Below are 24,629 nucleotides of genomic sequence, written 5' to 3'. Positions count from 1 at the left end.
CTGGAGGCAAAGAAGCGGAAAAAAGGGGAGAAAGTGTAAGAGGCTTTCTCCATCTGTGTTCACAGGATCGACCAATGACATCCCTGTATCCATTAGGTCTATGCCAACCCTGCTCCAATTCAGGAGTGGAGGACACGCCTCTTTAAAGACCACTACATCATGATGCAACTGCAGTCCACGTTCACGCTTAGAAACCAGCTGCCCTGCCAATCACAGGCTGGCTGTATCTTTGCCTTGGACATTGCTCGGGCTCTACTGCTTTTTGGCTGGGTTCAAGCTGTATAAATACCACATACATACTCCTTCGCCATCAACATACATACAATCCCCCTCAAGTGCCCTCTTTGACTTTCCATGATACACTCATACTTAACCTATGAGCAGTGGACTGGGAGCTAAAACCAGCCCTGGAGAATGAATACCCATCGGCACCTTATTGAACCAACTGAGTGTAGCAAATTGGTCCAAGAGGAATGAGCAGGAGGGTGTAAATTATATAAAATGTCTAGAAAAAAAACGTGCGTTTTCTCAGGGCTAGATCACAGAAGATGCCTCAATCCATCCTCCCCTGGTCTTCAGCCCCCTGGGGTTCTCCTTCTGTCCCATATGGCCAGGTGCAGCCCTGCCTCTGAGGTCACCGAATAGGGTTGGCCTGGCCACCTTGAATCACCAACGTTAACACAATCCCAATTCTAGCCTCCAAGGGGACCCAGGCTCCTAGATATCTCACTGTCCCACAGGCCTAAAACGTCTTACCTCTTTCCCTTCAAGAGCCTGGACTAATCCTGCCTTTCAGCCCAAGGCCAATGAATATTTGTGAGATATGAGACACTTGCACGAGAGGCTCAACAGATTGTGGGAGGGGGGGGGTCATTTTGCATTAGGCTACTTCTTTGAGAGGGAGACTCTTCTAGAGGACTACCATTCCATTCACCACTTATCAAAGCTTTTTTCTCAGTATCTGGAGCACAGAAGGGCAGCATCGCTGCTTATTAGTGTTATCTACCATTACCCCGCCTACATCTCTCTTAGAACGTATACCCGATAAAATGACATGAAAACTGATCTTGACACAAGTGAGACAGGGGTTCAGGGCAGTACTAAACAGAGCATGTGTGGTGGCGCAGTGTGTATGGGCTGTGGCAGAGAGCTGGCTGGGCAGAAAGACACAGTCGCAATCTGAACAGGGCGAGAGATGGTGTGGAGGCCTGAAGCACCAGTGACGTGCCTGAAAGGGGCTTGTCCAGGGCAAACCTGGCTAGAGTCTGCCTTGGGGTGTATTCATCACTCATTTTAGCGTCGTCTTACTACTCTGTATAGCTGTATATATATATATATATATATATCACACCTTTAACCACTGGGCGGCCGTGTTCTACAAGGCCCAGTTCACACGGTTACCTCTAGGGTTGCGGAATCCACCAAGCGGCTAGCCGATGCACACATTTACCGCACGGGTTGCACGACTCTGCGGGCACTGTACAAACAAAACTTTAACCCACGGTTTGTTGGACCCCGCAGACACCCGTGCATAGTCAGTCCAGGATAGCCGGACTTTGCAGGATCCGGTGTACAAAGTCAACATGCCATTAACCCTCGGTAGCCGGATTCCATAGGTGTACGCCTGTAAGGTTACCGGACTCTGCAGGGACCATGTCCACCTCTCATCCTTAGGCTGGCGGAATCTGCAGGGCAGTGTCCACCTCTCATCCTTTTGCTGCTGGAGGCCATGTCGGCGATTAGCCGGGCTTTCACACAGCCGTGCTCAGCGCTTCAAAGGCGGCTGGGGCGGAGGACTCGGCGACTTCTTCCGGCGGGGATCAGAGCGAAATGGCATAACAAAAGCGCCGCCATTCTCGCATTCGGGGGCGTGTTTTTGCAGTGACGTCGAGATTAAAGAACAAGATTACAAAAATTGCAAAAACGCCCCGAATCCGTTCAAGACAGGGCTTGAACTGAGTGACGCCCCTGTCCTCCAATGGCTGGCCTCCGTTTTGGAAGCCAGCCAATGGAGAAGAGGGGCGGGTTCAAGCCCCACTCTAGGAAAATCATAATATCCTGGCTGCGCGAACACTGCTGCGCAGTGTACAACGCTAGGCCGAGCCCTAAAGAAGTATATTGAACGAATGCTAAGCAAACATGGACAAACCCAATGCGCCTGGTCTTTGTAGAAGATTTGTACAATGTCAATGTGCCAAAGGAATGCAATGACATTACTGGGTCTGGCACTACAGTGGCAGGTGTCCAGGAGAGATTATGAAATAATACAGAACAAAAAAAATACTAAGAAATTGGCTTTGAATCCACCCCATTCAACTACTGCTTTCTTGAAATGTCATTCAAAGACAGCATGCATAGAATGCTGCAAACAGTAACCTTCAGTCTGCTTAGCCGTAAATGTTTGAAGCAGTTTGCGTCAGCCCACAATACAGCCATTTTGTAACTGTAGTGCCTATTTACACAAGGGCAGAAAAAAAGACCCCGTCCAACTGTTACCTAGAGCCTCACCCCCTGCTCAATGTTAGGATTCTGAAGGAGCTTGCTGGCAAGTATTCCATAGTGAAAACTAATCATGGCGATGGCAAATATATCTGGTTATTTCTCTGCCTGGCTTTATGATGGTGGTAGCTGTAGAGTGAGTATCAAAGCTAATGAGCAGTATTCGCCCTCTCTGCTTCTACTGGGAATTAGACTGGAAGAGAACTTGCTTTTGGAGAACTGGGAACAGAGCAAAGAGTAATGGCCAGATCACTTTCATGCAAATATAAAGGTCGGTATTTATCGGTATTTCGCTTCATCATTTTAGAGGCTTCACTAGACATGTAGAAAATAAATAGGCCACAAAGTTAGTTATAACAAGTATGGAGCCAGGTAATTCTAAAATGTAACACTTTGTTGCCATTATGATGCTCTAGAAGTGCACCCTTTGACGTATAGTTATCTCAACCCCTGTTCCTTTACCCAGTTCCCTGCTATCACCCCCAGTACTCTCGCTGAGCTCACTACTCGTATTAAATCAGGTTCTCCCAAGGACTGTTGTCCACCTCCCGTCCTTAGGGCAGTCTTCTCAGCTCTACCTGACAGCATTCTCCCCCTTTTGAACACTTCCCTAAGCACTGGTACGGTTCCCTCCGTGTTCAAGCAGGCCATACTAGTTCCCCTCCTAAAAAAAGCCGGAGCTGATCCCGCCAACTCTGCCAATTATAGGCCCATCTCCCTCTTGCCTTACACCTCTAAACTTCTGGAGGCCCATGTGACAACTTGCCTGTCTGCATTTATAGAGAGTTCTGGCTTCTTGGAACCTAACCAAGCCGGCTTCAGACCAGCTCACTCTACTGAGGCAGTTATTCTAAAAGTCATTGATACTCTCTGGGAGAATGCCGACAGAGGGTCCCCACAGGCATTGGTCCTCTTGAATCTCTCGGCCGCGTTCGACACGGTGGACCATGACATCCTTCTCCACCGTGTCGGACAGGCGGGCATCCAGGGCCCTGCACGGGAATGGATTAGGTCCTTCCTCTCGGGCAGAGTCCAAACAGTCCATCTAGGCCCCTTTACTGCAACCCAGGTACCCACCACCTGTGGAGTCCCTCAGGGATCCTCCCTCTCACCATTACTTTTTAATTTATACCTCCGACCGTTAATTCATTCACCAAGTAACTGGAACTGCACTGTCATCAATTATGCAGATGACATGCAGATTATTTTTCCATTGGACACCCTTGATGCTGCATCAAACTTCCAGGCAGTAATACTACACATCCAACAATGGATGATTTCCAACCAGCTCAAATTAAATCCGGAGAAAACGGAACTCATCCTGCCTGGCACTAGCTCGGCACACTGGGGGCCACAATTTTGGCCAAACGAGCTGGGCACTCCTCCCATTCCGTCGAGTGCGGTAAAAAGTCTGGGCGTTACTATTGACAGTGACCTCTCTCTTGAAACCCATGTTGTGCTATTATCTCAGCCAGCATGTTCCAGCTACGAAAAATCCGTAAAATTTCTCACCTGCTTTTCCATGAGACCTTGGTACAAATCGTCATTTCTCTTGTTCTCTGCCGCCTCGACTTCTCCAACTCTCTTCACTGGGGCCTACCCAGGTCCCTGCTCCATCTGGTGCAGAACCAGGCAGCAAGACTCATCTGCAAAGCCCCCAAATGGCAATCTGCAAGACCCCTTTTGTCCAAGCTGCACTGGCTGCCTATTGAACAAAGGGCTGCCTTCAAAATCGGCTGCCTAATCTACAAGGCCCGGCAGACCAAGTGTCCGGCCTTCCTGAAATCCCTCATCAACCCACACTGCCCGGCTCGTAACCTCCGCTCTGCCCATCTTCACCTGCTCACCATCCCGGCAGTCAAGTTAAAAAAACTGGGTGGCTGTAGATTCAGCTTCCTGGCACCCAAGCTGTGGAATTCTCTCCCCCTACAAATTAAAACTTCTGACACTCTGCTGAGTTTCCGAAAGAGCTTAAAGACCTGGCTCTTCTCGAACTCCCACTAGCTCTCAGTCTTACCCCAATCACAATCTCAGCGCCAGGAAACCTCTGGTGTTAGTGCGCTTTATAAATTCAGCTTAACATTAACATTAACATTACGTTTTAGAGAAAAACTGAAAAATGCACTACCAAATTAGCCATTTATCATTCTGTACTTTAATTTGAGATACTCATTAAATACCTAAAAGCATAAGTACTTCCCAATTTCTGTAAAAATAGTGCATACATGGTTGTATTATATTACATTTTCAGCATAAAAATGAAATGCTACTAAAGGATATGAGGTATATAAAATGCTACCTAGTTTACAGTATACAGTGAAATACTTTAAATGTATGTTAGCAAAGTACCCGGATATAACTGTAGAATCCTCTCATTAGAGGTAAGATGGGACGACAAGTGGCTTTATTCCTACCCCAAGTCAACATAAAGGAACCCAGGCATCATCGAATGATGGTTACAAATGATTCCACACAGCTTCCCATTTTACAAAACATAAAACAATTGTGCAGTCACCTCACACAGCAAAGAATAAAAAAAATCCCCCTTTTAAACTAATGAACACTTTATAGGAAAGAAATATAGTCAAGACTCCAGCCACCAACACAGACAGGAAAACTACATAAACTCTTGGAGATACTTGGGACGTGTGCAGGTTCTCTTTAGTCTGACACGTCCTTCCAACTGTACCCCTTCATACCCACCACAAGACGGTCACCCTTGCTTCCTCTTCTCACTGTCCTTCATCCAGACCAATCTAAACACATTTCACATATCTCCATCAGATGTCTTTATGTTACTCTTAAACAGCTTCACCACTTGCCGAAGCTCAGAATACTTCAACCATGGTCTTGAAAGAGATTGGCTGTGAACTCAACGACCCACCAAAACCTTCAAATCCTTGGCGGCACACCTGTCTTTTCCTTTCCTGCATCATCTATTCTGTGCTACACTCCATTTAACCCGGAAGCTGAAGTTCAGTTTTCTTTCATTGAATTATTCGAAGGGAGATCATCCCGCTGTAGTAGGAGGTTCCAAACGGTTGGCTTTCACCAACTGGAAACTCATTTTGATAGTTTTGTTAAAGCTCTCCAACATCCCACTGGTTTCTGTATTGTAGAGAGCTAATTGTATTGTAGAGAGCTAATTGTATTGTGCAATATCTCAAACCGACTCAGGAACTAATCCACTTCACTGAAACTGAACTGCACTCCTTTGTCCGTTAAGGCACTGTTGGGAACCCCTTCAAGTCTTCACAAAATCTCTTGGAAAGAAACCACACCCTTGGATGAAATATCACCCACACATGGAAACACTGGCCATTTCGAAAATAAGTTTACTGCGACAAGTAAGGTATGGAGCTCTCACAATGGCCAATGCTATCTATTGCCAGGGCCCATCTGGTAGATTCCTAAACACTATGGGAGCCGCCCTGACTTTGTGTATCCTGTCACTCTTCAGGCACTCACCACACTCCCTCTTCCTCTCTACCTGCAGATCTAGTCCTGGTCACCACAAAATATGAACAAATTCTAACCTTGCTTTTACTATGCCAAGAATTTGCCTGGACATGAACCAAATCTAAGAAGATCAATCCATTATGAACCAAGAATTATCTTTTAACCACCAAGAATACACAAATCTACCTCTACAAACACTTCTTATCCACCCATCCCTCCTTAATAAATACACCACATAACCCAAACATTTTTCCTGACCAACCTCCCTTCTCCAAACATCCTCTGATCCAGCATCCTTTGTACCACACGCTACTCCAACCATACTTCAACTTTATAAACCCCTCACCACCTTTTTGAATCTTCACAAACCATAAAAGACAAATCGGTAACACTGTTGCTGGTCCCCAAATGTATTCCTTTCCACATTTTTAGTCCTCTAATGCCAACATCCCTCTTTTTTGTTTCTGGTTAAGACTACAATCAAGCCTTTCCTTGAAAAAGGCTTCTGGTGTAACCTAATGCAGAAGTTAAATAATATTTGCATCGCCAGTCATTTATCAATACCAATTCAGTGGGATTTCTCAGAATTCTCTCGCCCATCTCCAACAACACTTCCTCACAGACCACACGCAGTCCCCCCATGAAATTTTTTATCTATGCCCCTGCAACATTTCTTGGAAGACCCCTTCTGATCACACTTGTTGATGTTTGCTGCTAAGATGATGCTCACTCCCGATAAGAAATGTTGATCCAGCTTCTTGATGACCGCTATAAAGTTATTCAAGGTTTGGTCACCAGCCCGCCTCAATTTTGGCAGGTTCTCCAAACCTCACGCAAGTGCATTAATAAAGCAAGCTTCATTTCTGCATTCAAACCTTTTGAACCACACAGTTATGACTTTGTAACCATCCATGTCTTCCTTAGCAAAAGAGAATAAAAGAAAAAGAACGAACACTCCATACCCTCCTAAATACCTTCTCTAAGAGTGTAACAGTGAAAATAAACTTGGAAAACCCACTCGTCTGTTTCTAGGATTGGCGTATCCCAAGTGCACTGGAGACACTTGCTGCAGATCGCTCACTAGAAGGACGAAACACTGACCTGGATCCTCTGATACCCTTCAATGCAGCTGCCATCAGACTCTACACTACTACAGAGAACTGTGCAAGAAAAACAAATGCCCCTACACAAATGTGACGACTTCAACAACTCAATAGTATTATGTTTGTTTGAGACTCACAATTGTGCTGGTTATGCTTTATTTTTACAGTAATAAACATTAGACTTCCAATTATAATGACAACCCAGAGCAAATTTTAAATGAGCTGTGGAGTTATTGCTTCACCTTTAGAACTGTGGTCTAAGCTGTTTCTGATAACAATTTGTTTTTAATTTCTATGATATGCCCAATTCTAGAATCTTTTTTTAAGAACTTGCAAACAACTCACCATAGAGATCATCAATATTCTTACCAGGATATTCTTATACAGGGTGCTAAATCTACTAAAGATTGCATGTTTTCTTAATTTCCATTCACCGGTTTAGAAAAGGGGATGTCTGAGGTTCACCTACAGTGTTAGTGGCGGATAACACTGTTCCCTCCACAGACAAAACATGTGTGACACATTCAATCAAAAGAGTCTAATTGTCTTCTGCACAATTATGTTATCTAATTCCATTAGTGCCAAGAGAGACGGTATCACTTTATCACGATACCACTGCATGAAACTTTAAGGCTGAGTTAATAAGATAAGCTTCAGTTGCTCTGACCCACAGTGACACAGAAAGCAAAGTATTTAATAATGTAGAATGCTGTCACGGTTTCAGGGCAGTGTTACCGCACCGAACTCCGGTGGGGCCTGTATAGTATTGCCCTAGCAGGTAGAGCAAGTGGCTGCACAGAAACAGCAAAGCTGTTATCCACCAAACTTTAAGACTTGGACCTCTTTATATAAGGCCCGCCACAAAGCCGAGCACAGCCGAAGGGCAAGATCAAGCCTGTTTTAAATGCGCTGAGAATAGAACACTTAACTTAAAAGTCAAGGCAAATATATTTTTGTTAGTTTTGAAATATATATATACACATTGCGTTTGACTGTATGGTTATAGATCGACCATTATGCATTACCAGCAGAACCCCCCACCAACCAATCACTAAAGTTCATTAAATTATCTTTTGTGTATGGATTTGGGAATAGCATTGGTGTTCAGAAGTTCTCGTCAATGATAGATTTCTGCACGTTCGCAGGTTAGAATATTTTATTCATCCACCCTCAAAATGTAGATCTTTTCTTCATCTCTTTCCTGGTGAAGCCTATAACCAGCAAAGTGGTACCATCAGGTTTACCCAGAGCCCTCTGCCTTGCCTTCCACCGCAGGTACTTCCCCAATGGACTATAGCATCTTTTAATATATTGAAATCCCACTCTATCCTGTGCCTCTGTTGATGCGCTGGTGCAACATACTAATTGTGAGAAATTGGCCTGGTATATGCTGTCCACTAATTAAAGTGGGCACCTTGCACCAGCCCAAACCACCCTTATGATGATTTAAGAGGTCAAAGATAACCTTAGAGGGGGCGTGGCCAAGCAGCATGGCCGACAGGACGTGAGCTCCTCTGGCTCCCGGCAAATCGGCCCAGAAATCCTGCCCAGACATCTTGTAGGGGCTCATAACGGGCGAAATTAGCCACTTCACGGCCCCCTGACACCTGGGGGCAACTCCTGGGGTGATATCAGGCATCTCGTGCCTAGTGACGCCGAGTAAACTTCCTGCACAGCGGAGTCCCGGCCTGGGAGCTGCCTGAGACCGGGGACTGAGGCCTGCGATCGGAGGAGGACGGCGCAGAGCGTTGAGGGCCCTGCGGAGTTCCGGGGGCTTAAGACCCGCATCGGCGGCGCCGAATTAACAGATCCTACCCTCGGCGAGTGTCCGAACAGGGCATCGCCACGGGAGTCCCGGCGTGTGCCGTGGGAGCCCACCCTGCCGGTTCCACGGCGGTTGTGGGCAGACCCTGAGAACCGCCCGTGATTGACTGAGACCCCCGGCCCTGCTCCTGGCTCCCGGGGGGTCGTACCTGCTGGGATCCTGCCCGACTGCGGGGACCCTCGGAGGGGGGCTTGTGTGTGCCCAGGGGGACCAGTTGAGGGGCAGTGGAGGCGGCCCGTCGCTGGGCAGGGCCCCGGATTCCGGCCGGCGCCTCCAGAGGGGTGGGGACCGAGGCCTCCTGACGACGGCGTTTGCGGCCAGAATGGGCCATCGAGCGGAGCCTGCAGGGGGCCTGCTATCCTCTTGGGCCCTCGGACGTGAGAGGCAGGTGGAGTGAGACTTTTGACAGGGAGGTGCTCGGGCAGCTCCTTGCGCTGGTCGGCGCTGGGGGGAAACAGCAACCCCGCATGGCCTGGAGGTCACGATAGGCCCAGCTGCACCGCGCCTGGATTATCCTGCAACCGACTGCCACTGGAGCCGGCCTGCAGCACGGGACCCGACATCGAACGGCGGCGGCAGGTAGGGGAGGCCTCAGAGAGTGTGGACATTTAGGGTGGAAGACTGGCGAGGCGGCTCCTTTGAACCAGACCCACTGCCACGGTCCTGGGAACTGAAGTGGGACCTGGCTGCTCACATTGACCCCCCCTGACCTAGTCGGATTGAGCACACAGACTGGGGGCATGCTCTTGAGGCGTTAAGATCAGCGGAAGTGGGGTCACAGCGCCAAGGATTGAGCCGCCGTAGAGTGGGACCGGCGACGTAAGCGCGGATCAGGGGCTTCCTGGCAAGGGGCAGCTAACTGATGGAAGGCAATTGTGTGGGGGCGATCAGTTCTGCTGGCCCTCTGAAGAACCTTGGCAGGGAGGGCACTCTCCTGCATGGACGGGCCCGCCACGGAGAAGACGCTTTGCGGGACCCAAGCGTGGTGCGGCCTATTTGCGGCCACAGGGTGCCTCCTCCCTACTGAAGCGGTGGTGAGTGGAGCAGCGGTGGAGCAGCAGTGGAGCACGGTTACAGAGCTTCTGATGTGGTGGCGATGGACAGAGAGGGATTTCCTGAGGTAAAGGAGCGATCCTGGACAGCCACTGACCCTCTGGAAGTGTAGTTGAAGCCGGTTGGCAAGTGGACCCACGATAAGTTATCCAGGAACCTGAGGACCGACGCTGGCCTTCAGGTAGTACAATCAATAACCGCTGCAGGCCCCGCCGCCAATTGGGGAGTTGGAAAGGACATACGGGGCATCTAAAATGCGAAAAGACAGGATGTCGCGCCCCACGCAACCAAACACTATAACACAATATACCACCCAAAGACTAACATCCCAGCGGATAGCACGGCAGTCGGGCCAAGATGAGGGGGCGGAGGCGCCCGGGGAGCCCTCCCGTGCATAACTACTGAAGGTGATCCAGGGTTCACACTCGGCACTGGAGCGCCAAATAGAGACAGTATCTATAGATGTCAATTTGTTGCGGACGGACTTATGAAAGGTGGCCGATAAAGTCTCCGACGTGGAGGGAAACATTGCACAGCTGCAAGGAGAGGTAGCATCCCTCAAACAAACAGTTGCACAACTCACAGTCACGACTGGAGACCTGGAGCGAAGAGCGGAAGATGCGGAAGGGAGGGCGCGCTGCAGCAACATCAGGGTCTTTGGCGTGCCGGAGCAGGCAGAGGCAGGAAATGCTGAACGCTTCCTAGAGAACTGGATTCGTACACAGCTGTGCCCGAGGGGCCTATCGGAGGTCTTTGTGATAGAGGGAGCCCACAGAGCGCTGATCCCGCCGCCACGACTGGGGCTCCTCCATGGGCCCTGATCGCCAAAATCCTTAATTACCGAGACAGAGATTGTATCCTCAAGGCGGCGAGGAAATCGGCGAACCTCATCTTTGAAAACAGCAGAATCTCTATCTACCCGGATAACACCCAGCAAGTCCAAGAGCAAAGGAAGTCCTTTCTGGGAGTCAAACAAACTCCGGGAGATGAACCTACAGTACATGTTGCTATACCCGGCCAAACTGAAGGTGCTGGCCCAGGGGAAGGCTCATTTCTTTGACTCCCCGGAAGAGGTCTGGGAATGGTTGGAGATCCGAGGGGACGACCTGCCGCCTGGCGAGCGGGGTGGCAATCGCAGGACGTGGGATACTCGAGCACCGAGGAGGCGTATGAACAGACGGCGACGACGATCCGAAACAGCTGAAAGTGAGGAGAGGCGCAGAGTATTGGTGGGAGCTGATGGAGCCTTGCATCTGGAACTGCCGGAAGCTGGCAATGGGACGGCGCCTTCGAAATCCACGGGGACTGAAGAGATATTGGTCCCGGACACCCTGCCGGTCACGGCAGAGGTCATGCCACTGACTGCTGCAGCGATCCCCGAGACTGCGGAGATCGTGACTCCTGAGACGGTGGACCCATCTTGAAGTAGCTGAGTGGTTGGGGACACGGAGTGTATGTTATGGGACAAGATCTCAAACCTCTGTGAGAGAGACTCAGGAAGGAATGGGGGTGCTGCATGACGTATGGAAGGGGGTAGGGGGGTTCCTTCTGTGCATGATATGAGAGTGGAGGAGGGAGTGGTCATGGCTAGGGGACGTGGGAGTACATATTGATCTATGCTAGACAGTATGAGCTTGGTAAAGATGTTTTGAATCTGGTCTTGCAGGGAGTCGGGTTGGGGGGAGGGGGTTTCTTGTTTTTGTTCTAGAGTGAATATTGCCTCGCTGGCTGTGCACGTCCTAGCACCAGCAGGGAAAGGGCATATTGGCATGTTTGGTTGTTGCTGGTATATTGTTCGTGGGAGGGGGGCTGGTTCGAAGGGAAGGTTCAAGGGGATAGTTTTAGGCATCGGTTGTATCACAGATCAGGCACCGGAGGGGACTTGCACTGGGAGCGTGAGGTTGTGGTGGGGTAGGTTATGTTTGACACGATGGGTTACAAGTTTATGATCTGGAAAGTGAGGGGGCTAGGCACATGCACTAAGATACAGGGTCCTTACCTTCCTCCGCAGACATGGAGTGTCAATCGCTTGTCTTCAGGAGACCCACCTGGTGGACGACTGGGCACAGAAGTTAGCCAAAAAATGGAGAGGACAAATGTTTCATGCGTCCTTCTCTACATATGCCAGGGGGGTCCTGATATGGGTGGCCCCGGGGGTACCGTTGGCTATGCAGTATATGGAAGCGGACATTAATGGTCGATACCTGCTCCTCCGGGCTAAACTGGACGGCAGGGATATTGTCATTCTAAACTCCTACGCACCCAACTCCGACGACCCGGCCTTCTTTAGGGCCTTACAAGACGTTTTGACCCACGACCTGGGGACCCCGACACTTTAGTTGGGGGACTTTAATTGCATACTGGACCCGGCCCTGGATAGGTCTCCGCCCCGGGAGGGTACGAAACCCCATATGACTGCGCAGCTCGGGAAGGTCATGGGAAGCATAGGGGCGGTAGATGTGTGGCGCCAACGGAATCTAACGCAGAAGGTATACACTTACTTCTCCCCCACGCACAACACCTACAGTCGCCTAGATAGAGTCTTGGTGGCCAATGCCGAGCTTAATATGTCAGTGGAGGTTACTCACCAGGCTCGTTTTTTGTCGGACCACTCACCGGTAGCTTGCATGGTTCACTGGGGACCGTCGATTGTTTGTCCACGTACTTGGAGGCTCCCGGGGGATATACTCAAATAAGAAAACCGCACGTGGGAGCGGCTATTGGGGACTATGTGGACCTTAACTGGGGACAGGTGGGCTTATCCGTGGCCATTAGATGGGAGGCCCTGAAGGCCGTGGTGAGGGGCGCTTGTATGGGGGTAACCTACGGAGTTCGGAAACAACTCCTCAGAGATCTCCGGACAGAAGAAGACGCCCTCCTGCAGGCTCAGCTTGTAACAGACCCCAGTGCCCCACAGCAGCGAGAGGACAGGCAACCGTGCTAGGCTGCATGACGTTCTAGATAGACCTGATAAATACACCCAGGGCCAATACAGGCGGCGCCTTCACAGGGAAGGCGATAAGTCGGGACGGCTCGTGACATGGATATTGAGGAGAGAGCAGGCCCCCGAGCGCATAGTCGCCATGGGGGACCTGACCGGCCAGGTGGTGTACTCGGAACAGGCCGTCCTTGGGGTGCTCCAATCCCATCTGCAGGAGGTCTACGCGGCAGACTCGGTCGTGTCGGAGATATCTTATCTCCCCTACTTGCAGGGCTTGCATATGCCGACCCTTTCAGATCTGGACAGGGAGGAACTGAACGCAAGCCTGACGTTAACTGAGGTCCGGGTGCCATTGGCCCGCTTACCGCGAGCAAAGTCGCCGGGTAGTGACGGATTCCTGTCGGAGTTTTATCAAGAATACCAAGATGTATTGGCTCCGCTCCTCCTGCAGGTCTTTCATGAAGCGTTTGAAAGCAGAGAGCTCCCACGCGGCATGGCCCAAGGGGAAGTATGCATGATCCTAAAACCAGGGGGGACAAGCATGACCCCTCCTCATATTGTCCGATTACCATGATAAATTCTGATATCAAAATTCTGACCAAGTTATTGGCCACAAGGCTGGCGCCCCACATGGAGCACTTAGTACACCAAGATCAATGTGGTTTTATTCCCGGGCGGAACACGGCTATGAATCTACGACGTTTGAATCATATCCAGCATGAGGTGCAAGGGAGGGAGGAACAGACGGTATTGGTCTCCATAGACCTGGCCAAGGCGTTTGATACAGTTGATTGGGGCTACTTGCAGGAGGTCCTTCGGAAGTTGGGCCTGGGGCCCAATTTCAGCCATTGGATTAGTATCCTATGTAGTTCCCCTCGTGCCAGGGTGCATCTGGGAGCCGCGAGATCGGAGGAGTGGCGGCTGGGACGGGGCACGAGACAAGGTTGCCCCCTCTCGCCGCTACTTTTCGCCCTCGCCATTGAGCCGTTTGCCGTCATGCTACGAACCGAGATGAGACAATGGGTTATTCAGGTGGGTGACACGTGCAACATATTGTCGCTATATGCGGATGATGCCTTGTTTTACCTGACATCCCCAAGGGAGGCGCTCCCGAGATTATTACATCACCTGGACCGTTTAGGTGTCGGGATTGAGACTCAACCAAAGTAAGTCCCTTATTTTCCCGCTCTCTGGATTTGAAGCGGTTCCCCAGGAGGACTTGCCAGAGCTGGGGCTGCGTTGGGAACAGACTAGTTTTCGATAACTAGGCATTCATGTGGCCTTGTCAGAGGAGCAGTCACTCGCCCGCAATATAGACCGGGTCATTACATCTCTCCAGCAATACGTGTCCTTCTGGAACACTCTCCCTCTGTCCCTAATGGGGCTTCTGGCCATATCCAAGATGGTGATGCTGCCAAGGACACTGTATGTCCTTCAGAACACATTGTGCCTGCTTCCCCCTAGGGTCTTTAGGACCCTCAACACGCTGCTTACATCCCTGATCTCGGCGAGTCGGCGAAGCAGAGAAGCCCTCCTTACTGTTGTGCGCTCCTTTGAGTAAGGGGGACTGGATGCCCCGCACTTTGATCTTTATTACTACGCAGCACAGATACTCCCGGCGTCACGATGGTTTGCAGACGCGGATTTATGGGAGACACGTTTACTTGCGGGAAGGGCGGCAGTGCAGGAGCTTCGGCTGGCACTGATGGAAGGGGCCGGAGCTGACGTCGAGCTACCCTACGTGGTCAGACACACAGCGAGCGTATGGCAACGTTTTATAGAAAGGGTCCTACGGTCGGCCCCCTTCCATAGGGATCTACCGATCTGGATACTGGCCCCTATAGTAGAGTTAGAACGTCAGATGTCCTTCCGGGAGTGGAGAGATGGGGGCTGTGAAGTCTTGGCAGATCTATATCCCTCAGAGGGCTTCGTGACCTATGAGCAGGCAGAGGAATCATTTGGCCTAAGTGGCGGACAATACTTACATTACCAGGGGTTGCGTTCTATTGTACGATCGGTTTGGCCGCAGTGTCCGGAGATTCCCCTGATGACCCATACCTTACAGATCATATTGTCCTGTGGCAGGGGACGTAGATTGATAACCTTGCTGTATTCAGCTATGAAGCGGGAGTCTGCCCCTCCGGTGCCCCCGGCATGGGCGGCGGACCTAGGGGCACCTCTGGATCAGAGGCAGCGGACGCGTATAGGGGCCTTGACGCGGCGGGTGTCCTATAATGCGCGCTTTAAACTTATCTATTTCAACTTCTTGCACCGCACCTACCTTACCCCGAAGTCGATGAGCCGCTTCTTGGAGAATGGAAGGGGCAATTGCCCCAGGTGCAGAGCAGTGGAAGCGGGGCTCTTACATCTGGCCTGGGAATGTCCGTTGGTGGGGAGTTTTTAGTCAGTGGTTGTAGCTCGTGTACAGGCTACCACAGGCCTCTGAATAGAGCTAACACCCATTGCCTGTTGGCATTGGGTCCGAAGCCAAAGAAACAGAAGATTCCATACAAGTTGCTGCAATTAATGCTAGTGCTGGCTAGGTGCAGGGTTGCCATCACATGGATGGGACAGAGGGCCCCAGATGTAGATGCATGGCTCAGGCATGTGAGGGAATGGACACTTGCAGAAGAAACACACATGCAACATACTAGGAAGGACGAGAAATTGCAGGAGGGCCTGATGGCGTGGCGAGTGATGTGCACAACAGGGTTGGCGGCAGAAGGGCACTCGTCACCCAGTGACTCTGAGGGGTCTAGTGGCGATTTATTCTCTGACCACGAGTCTGAGGGGGAGGGGGAAGGGGCCAACTGAGGGGTTATTCGAACAGTGCATGGAGCGGGCCTGGCCTGCTTTCCTCACACCGTTACATGTAATCTGCTTGTCACACTGCTTCACTGCATGAACTTGTGTGCTTAGCATTAATTAAATGAAAGGAGAACCACACAGTAGTTATAAAAATATGTATTTATTTATATAATACTCTCTAGTATCTTCTACACGAAGATCCAATACAAAGCATACAATACAAAGCAAAGAATACTGCAATAATGCAGCACAGAAACAATTGTAGGTAGCACAATACACAGTGGGCTCCCAGGGGAGACCAAACCATATACTAAAATAGTGGTATAACAACCACAACTCAAGTTGAGACAATGTCTAGATATTGTAGAATAGCTGGGACCCCAAGGAACCACCCAAGGACAGGTGCAGTGTGGAAACACCCCAGTGCCCCGTTCAATTCTATGGGAAGGCGCGGTTGCAGTTTTAAAGTTTAAGGACCCTTTCCGATGGACTACGAGGAAACCCCTTTGAAGTTAGGAGGTTGGAGAGCCACCCCACCTGTGGATACCATAGTACCAGAGTTACCTATCCCAGGGAAGCTGGAAGCATAGGCCTGAAGTGGTGTCACAAACCGCCGTCAATCGCAATGGAGGACTTCAACGTTGAACCGCAGCCGGGAACGAGGAAAGTCTCTGTTGGAATCCAAGAGTGGATTCTTGTTGCAAGGAACCTGAAAGCAGAGGGGACAGAGTCTGGGTCACTTAAGGGTGAACAGAGGCTCGGTAGACGAATGCCCACCGATGTGGGGTGCTTCAGGTGCGATGAGGGGTTCTTGACTCTGCTGCCAGAGGGACCAGGAGATGTCAAGGACGACCAGGAGCCGGATACGAGCTGTCCTACAAAGGATGTTAAGTGCTGAGAGGTCGGTGTCTGGCTGGAGCACCAACAAGCCTTGCCAGCTGCAACCCACACAGAATGGTCAAGAAGGTTACGGTTTAGACCAGCATAGTCCAAGAGACTCACCAAGCACTGGGGAGTCAGGGCACGTCTGGAGCAACCAGGGAAGCCCAACAGAATTAGAGTTGACCCTCAAGGGGACCCAAAGGCCGAAGGTACAGGAGTCGCGAGGGGACCTCAAGCAAGATCACAAAGTAGCAGCCCACGGAGCACTCGGTGTGAGGAGGCCGGAGTTCTTTGGAGGAAGTGATGCCAGAGGTCAGGGCTACTCGGAGCCCAATGCACTAGCTCGGGAGTCGCCAACAAGCTTATGCAATTGCAAGAGTACGCGGAGCACAGGGGTTCGTGTATTGCAGCCCCCACAAAGGATTCGGTCCTCAAACTTGGTGAGAGGGCAGCTCGAACCTTGACGGACTTGGAAACCCACCTCCTCTGTTGCTGGAGACGCTTGGTCTGGTTCCTGGCAAGCGGCCGAGTCACGTCCCGGAGGAACTATCTCCCTGAAATAGGAGACGTTGTCCCAGTCATCCCCTACGCCCCTCGGGAGCCCCGTGAGAAAAACGGACCTGCTGCTAACTGCCCGGAGGAACAATCTCCCTGAAACAGGAGACGTTGTCCCCGTTAACCCCTACGTCCCTCAGGATCTCTGTAAGAAAAACGGACCTGCTGCTAACTGCCCCCTACTCCGGCGAACTTTCCACTGGAACCTAAGATGGCGTGCATCGTTTTTAACTACAGATGTACCCTACTGATTGAATAGGAGAGAATCCCCATTAGAACCTAAGACGGGTGCATCTCCTAAACTACATGCGCATTGTATTGAATAGGAGAGTTTTTGCACTATCCTAATCTATACTCCAGGAATCTATGAGAGTAACGTGCCTTCCCCCCTGCCATTCAAGAATCCCTATGTAGTGTGACCTCTATTAGAGGAAACCCGCTATCATTTGTGGCCTCTTGCCCCACTCCCCTCCGCCCTGATGAAGGTGTAGCCCGACACACCGAAACGCGCGTCGGCGCTTGTTCCATCTCTGGAACCTACAAAAGTGGGACTGTATACCACCCTGTCTCTTATCCATCTTAAACATCGGTGGCAATTGTGTGAAGTGTAGTATGATTTTTTATGAATGTCTGTGTGAGTGTTGGTGAGAGTAACTACGTGAGTATGGGCCCTGTCTAGTATCTATGTTATTCCACTTAAGGAATGTGTTTTACTGTGTATTTATAACTTTAAATTGCCTAAGAAAATGAGAAAAAAAGAATGAATTTTCATAATGTACAATAAAAATATATTTTGATATAATTCCTCCTATTATGTGTCTTTGAAATATCCCTTTGGGATCAGAGTGATACATAAATTTTGGACCTATTTTAGGCCACCCTTAATATCCCCTCGGCAGGTTCCCTCTGCTCTTAAGCTTGAGTCCTCAGAAGCTCAGGTGCAGCAGACCGGTCAGTTGCGGTGAGGTGCCTGCGGTTGCAGGGAAGAGACTCCTTTTATTCAGTATTTTTCAACATCTATATGGCCCCACTTATAGAACTGATAGCATCATTCACCATCAATACCACATCATATGCAGATGTCACTCGGCTGATTGTAACAATAGATAAACACTCTACCAATGCTGAAGTATACTTTCAACATGTTTTACACTGTTGTAAAAAGTTGCAATGGTTACCTATACACAAAAGAGTGCTATTTAAGATACTTGTCATCACTTTTGTCTTCATGTATAGACTGTTCTAAAACCAATATATGGACACTAATGTAAACATATAAGGTTATCTAAGTTGTGTGTGTATAGAATGATTTGTTATTTTTAATTGAACGTAACCCAAATAAAAAAAGAAGGTAAATTCTCAAAATCACAAACCAATGTGTGAGGAAACAAACCCTTCTGAAACATGTTAGTGCACAGGTATAGGAGGTGTCAGGTGTGAAGGACTAGAAAGCGTTTTCATGTGCTAACTTCTTAGACAGGAGCGAATACAGACTAATAGGTTGATACTGAAGAATGTGAACAGTCATCACTTAAACTGAAGGGTCATGTCACTCCAGTAACTGTGTAACCAATCAGCTATAAGTACTTCATGCATGGCTTAAAGCTATAGCACAAACTGTAAAATGCAGACTCTAATCCAGGACATAAAACAACGGTCAATAGAATTAACACTAGTTTGTCACCATAAATAGTTTCTGCACGTACCTTTCATGATTTAACGGAGGGGTATAGATACCACACCGCAAGACTTAACATGGGTATGGGTGTTGGTCCTAGCTTCGAAGGTCACCAGGTGGAGTCACACGGGGCGGTCTTGTTGGTGTTGAGCTGCAGGTAGTCGATTCACATCCAGTCTGCTTCCATGGTCATACAGTTGGTTGAGTTGGTTCGGGTGGTGGTTGTCTTGTCCGTTAAGGAAAGGATGAGTTGGTGTCATCAGCGTAGGAGATGATGCTGATTTCTTGTGATTGGACGATGTTGGTGAGCGGTTTCGTGTATGGTGAAAAGGTGGGGTTAAGGGGGGATCCCTCTGGGACTCCGCATATCAATTTCTATGTGTCTGATGTGAATGGTGGAAACCTGACCCTTTTGGTTCTTCCTGCGAGGATGGAGTAGATCCATTTGAGAGTGTATGCCAATCTTGCGGAGTGTTCAGATAAGGGTATTATGGGAGACAATGCCGAAGGCAGTGGAGAGGTCGAGCCGGATGAAGGATGCTGTTTCTCCTCGGTCCAGGATGATTCATATGTCTGTGGTGCTGTTTCGGTGCTGTGGTTGTTTCTGAATCCTGATTGAGTGCTGTTTAGAAGATGATGAAGTTCGAGGTGGTTTAATTGTCTTCTCAATCACTTTGGCTGAATAGGGGGGCAGGGAGATAAGTTGAAAGTTGCTCAGTTGATTTGGGTCGGGTGTGGGCTTCATGAAAATGGCATGATTTCTGTAAGTCTCAATTCATACAGGAAAGTGGCGGGTATGATGGAGGTGTTGATGATGTGGATCAGGGTGATGCTGACTGGTGATGTTCCCAGTTTGTAGATGTAGTAGGGACATTGGTCCATGGAGGCTCTTGAGTGAATGGTTCATACGATTGCTGCTGTGTCGTTTTTGGTGAGGGTTTTCCATTCGGTAAGGTGGGCATCTTGGTTGGTGGTGGGTGGGTTAGCAACAAGTTCTCTGGAGCTGGGTTGGTGTGCGAAGTTGCTGTAGATGTTTGCAATTTTGATGTGGAAGCTGGTGCTGGTGTTGAAGGGAAGGAGTGATTGATACAGAGCTAATTTGAGCCGGTGCCTAATTGTTGGCACCAGCACTTATGACAGTTTGTATAATTTAGAGATGAGCAGAAAAGCAATTGTTTATTAATTCAGTATGCATTAAAAACAACTAATACCTGCCACCAAAGCTTTTTTATAGCTTTGGGGGTCTGAAACAGGCTGAATATTCACAGTTGTAGCAGTGTGCGGGTATGTAGTTCTGTAGGTACTGTCACTGGTAATGCTGGCAGTGGCAATGGGTTGTGCAAGCTACAGAGGCCTCCTGACTAGAGCCCTGGCACTTATTTTTTTCACAAATTAAGCACTGGATTGACAGCTGACAAGAATCAAATTACTTACCTGTAACTACAGTTCTCCAGCGTTCGTATCTTTCAAAGATTCACATGATTGAATTATTTGAAGTCATGAGGCTGGGAATCTCGGGTTGTTTAAAACCGCAATAAATATTATTAAAATGGCTGTGACCTAAGAACAGCCCTTGTTTAGTAACATATTCACATCACTGAAAAGCACCCAAAGTTAAGCCAATCAGGTAATTGTTACGACACTCACACTCCCTCTAGAGGCCACCAGTCCTCAGGTTTTCAAATTTCATATGTGGAAGCAACTAGCGAGCCTCTGAGTAGATAGGTGGGTGAGTTGCATGTGAATCTATGAAAGATGCCAAATCGGGAGAACTTTAGTTACAAGTAAGTAACTTGGGGCCAAACGTACTAAATACTAGTCGCAAACTACCAGTCGCAATTTGCGACTATATTTTGTGACCAAAGTGGTAATTTTGCGAACCGAGCAATTTACAAATAGGCTGGTTCACAAATTTATGATTTCTAGGAGGTCGTAATTTGACCTATCTCATGAATATTAATGAGGTATGTCACAAATTGCAACCTACTGGAAATAGCAGGAAACAAAGGGATGGTGCCCTGATGGGGTCAGGTTACCACCATGGTTGTGACTGCTTTTACATAAAGATTTTTTTTAATGCAAACCAGTTTCCTAAAAAGGAAATCTGGACACGTTAAAAAAAATGAAAGGTATAAGTTCATTTATTGTTATGGTCTCTAAAGCCCAATCAAGAATAAAAAAGTTCAGGATGCTGAAAATACAACAAGACTTGTGAACATGAAACAATGAATGACAGAGACTCACAAGGTAATAAAGAGTGTCACAAACATTACATTTCAATTTTGATGTTTGATAGAACCATTGGTATAAAAAGCACTGAAAGCAACATGAAAAAAAGATGTATACAATGAATGAACAAACCCAGATATTCTTCTGTTGATGTTGTACTGCTCACAGATTTCAGATGCCAGCATTGTTAGTTGGGGTCCAACTAGGCTGTCTAATTTGCGGCAGAATTCTGGAGATGGCAGCACTGAGGCTAGACAGCAAGTTAAAAAAAAGTAAAAAGTTAGTTTGAATCACACAACAGCGTAAGTATCAACTACAAAATGTAAAGATGAATGTACTCACACACATCATAATCTCAACTCCTCACATAAGTGCGAACCAAGAAGCACCATCCTAGCCAAGACTTTCCACATGAAAGTCCTGGAAGTCGAATGGGGCATCGCCGCCCATAATGAATCTCAAAACGTAGGCACGCCACATTCCATAGACAATTGTAATGGCACAAACACAAATTCCTTGTCTCTCTATGCTGTAGGACTGGTAGAAAGACCAGACCCCTTACAGAGACATCCACAGTGACAACACAAAACCAGATAGCAGTCAAGGTAATAGGAAGCTTGTGGAATATGAAAGTGAGCGCACACAACAACCACAAAGACTTAAACAGGACCAAGTCAAGAGCAATATTAAGCCAGATATTTATAGTGTCTTGAAGCCTGGCAGTTTCTGGGCACTCATCACACCTTAGTTGCTGAGACAATTTGGCAGGTAGGTTCAATAGTGTGTGGAGCAGAATACAAGCCCCTTGAACACAGCTGGCATTTCTTCAGATTGTATTTACATGTTCTAAATGCTTGGCCCAAAGAGCCCCAAAAGAAGGTACAGGCATTCAACCACAAACAGGAAATGTTCCACTAAACCCCTCAAGTTCTGAGGTATAGTACACAAAGGGAGAGCATCCAGCATGCACCCTGGGGCCAGATTATGGAATATACTAAAAGATAAGGTAGCACACCTTGAAAAAGACTGGACCTCTAGGGACACACCCAGGATCAGACAGCATAATTAAGCTAAAGAACATGATCATACAAAGAAGGGTTCATAGTGAGGATCATCAAAATGAGGCACTAAATAAATAAAATCACTTAGATATAATGGGTGGCAAAACCCTGCCTGGATTCGACACGTGTTCAAAACGCTAGGCAGTGCATATTTAAATACTTATTTAGTAATCGTTGCCACAGGAATAAAACAAAGGCAATAATGGGGAACCTTAGCAACACATTCAATTTTAAAATTGCACGGCATGTGGAACACAAATGCAGTCATAATTAAAAATGTGTATATGGGAGCTAGTAAGCCTACTAATTAGGCTCCTCAATTATTTGGTTTAAAAAAAGATGACTGTAAAACGATGCATGTTTCAATATACGCTTCAAGTGAATGTGTAGTCACCAAGAGCTGTCTATTCAACAAACTGATTTTGGAAGGTATATCCTAACTTGAAATGATATGCACCGCATAAACTCTTGCTCAAATACATCTTAAAAGAGTTCCCCAATATATTACTACTGCAGTTTCTCGCTAAGCATAAAAGGAAGTAATGATTGAGCTGGATTCGCTCTCTTTCTGGGACCATGACACACGAGTTTCAGACCTGATCCTTTGCGCATCTTGGTGGTATCAAAAACCGAACACTGGAATCTTCTGTTAAAAAAAACTGATATTCAAGGTACAACGTTAAGGTGTAATTTCAGGTTTCAGCACCGGCTGTTGATGCCAAGAATGATGATGTGGTCGTTTTGTGCTTGCATGTTGTGCTGTACAAACAGACCGATTTATCAACAACTATGTAGTAACTGAAATTGATACAAGGACTGAAAAAGCACTGTCCACTTGAGGCTGTCAAGAAGAAGGAACGTTCGAGAAAACAGGTGCAAACTCAAAATTGCTGTGGAGAAGCAGGGCAGTGGGACAGTGGAATCCGAAACACTCAAGATCCATTTGTAGCACACAGCTCATAAAATCCACAAGATTAAAGTATAATAAAATTGCGTGGCTTATGCTTACCGTCAACCATAAAACACACAACTGCACTCATAGCCTGTAAAATAGAAAAAAATGGAAAGGTTGTGTGTGGGCTTCAGTAAAATTTTTGTCATCCTGGTTAAAAAGCTGTTAGAAATCATGCTGGTCCAAGAAAATGCTTTGCATTTTTTGGCTGGATACATTTATTTAGAACTACAAAAACCAGATACACGTTAACTACTTCCAAAATGTACGAAAAAGCTAATGCACCATGCTTTGTATTTATTTTATTTGGTAAGCTAAGTGCATATCCACCTACAACATTACATTTTTCCAAGTTCAAAGGCAAGTTCTTGTTTTCAGACATACTATGGCATGATTTGAGGAGCCATTTTGTAAACATCACCAAAAAGCTGTCAACAGGCTAGCATTTTAGAAAGTCTCAACCCTAATTGGAAAAAACACCCTGTCTGTATTAAGTACAGATCCATCTAACAACAGGTGTCAGTCTACAGCTATCCTCCATCAAGAAGTGAAACACTTGGATGAGATCACCCTTGTCACCAGATACTCTACAACCCAGGGCATTGCTATTCATTACAGCGGGAAAAGGAAATGCACACCCGGTAGCTTCTAAGGCAAAGAAAACTTAAAAAGTAGATAAAATGTTAAAAAAATAGAAATACCACAATGACAATAGGAGGTACCGAATAAAAATGGAAGGATACAGAAAAGAAGGAAATCGACGACTAGCAACTGTATTGAAATCATTGTGTATAGAATCATAGATACTGCTTAAGCAATCAGGCCGGCCGTCTTGGTTACAGATTACCAGCCAAGTAAAGAATGGCCAATGAAAGATGGATATGGTACACAAGGCTGTCCTATTTGGTCTTAGTTTCCTAGGCCAGAAGGTTTCAGGCCACAAATGATGTTCTGCAAAGTATTACATGAAGGAAAGTGTCAAACTCCTCATCCCTAAAATCATCTGCATGCAAGCTGTTGTATTCTCATGTTATGTTATATTGTTCCCTTTCACCTTGTTCCTAGCTGCTCAGCCAGTGTGAGTGTTTAGTGGAATGTTGGTGTGATGGACATGAGTGGAATGCTTGGGTGCCTAGTGTGAGTGTTGCCAGTTGGAAGATGGGCTGAGCAACTAGCAGGCTGCTCCTGGTGGGGCTGTTACTACACATCATATGGACTAAATAAATAACTTTAAAAAGACAAAGCTCGGCTACGTCTACTTTGTCACCTCTTCGCATGGGACAAGACCAGTACACAAGCATTCCAGATACCAATACTATAGCCCTCTCCAGCTCCTTACATAGGAGACACATCTAAGTTTAGGGGCGTCTAGAGTGGGAGGGGGCAGTTAAGGACTTTTTCAACCTCCTCCAAAGCCCCAACACCCTTCGACTAATATAGAACAGTGGTCTCTACTATTTCACAGATGCGTCTGGGACTCCTGTGTGGGTCTACAATAACGACTATTCTGGTCTCTGTGATAAAAAAAAAGATCAGACAACTCTTTGAAGGAAGAGCATAGAAAATAGTTTACTCTTTTTTTCT

The 24,629-nt window shown here is 47.7% G+C and overlaps 1 protein-coding gene across 4 annotated transcripts in view; it reads right to left on the bottom strand.

Moving 5' to 3' along the window:
• Nucleotides 1-24,629, bottom strand: part of CCZ1 (CCZ1 vacuolar protein trafficking and biogenesis associated) — a 302,840-nt gene that overhangs the window by 44,184 nt on the left and 234,027 nt on the right. For all 4 annotated transcript variants that reach the window (XM_086940736.1, XM_086940735.1, XM_086940734.1 and 1 more), the window contains 2 exons: nt 23,103-23,136; nt 21,165-21,282 (listed from right to left, as the gene is read on the bottom strand). In XM_086940736.1, the coding sequence (XP_086796862.1) occupies nt 21,165-21,282; nt 23,103-23,136 (152 nt within the window). The remainder of the gene's footprint in view (nt 1-21,164; nt 21,283-23,102; nt 23,137-24,629) is intronic.

The sequence above is a fragment of the Lissotriton vulgaris genome, chromosome 10, assembly GCF_964263255.1.
Source record: "Lissotriton vulgaris chromosome 10, aLisVul1.2, whole genome shotgun sequence".
Classification (NCBI taxonomy): Eukaryota; Metazoa; Chordata; class Amphibia; order Caudata; family Salamandridae; genus Lissotriton; species Lissotriton vulgaris.
Note: the sequence above shows the minus strand (reverse complement) of the source record. Positions and strands in the feature narration are given on the sequence as shown.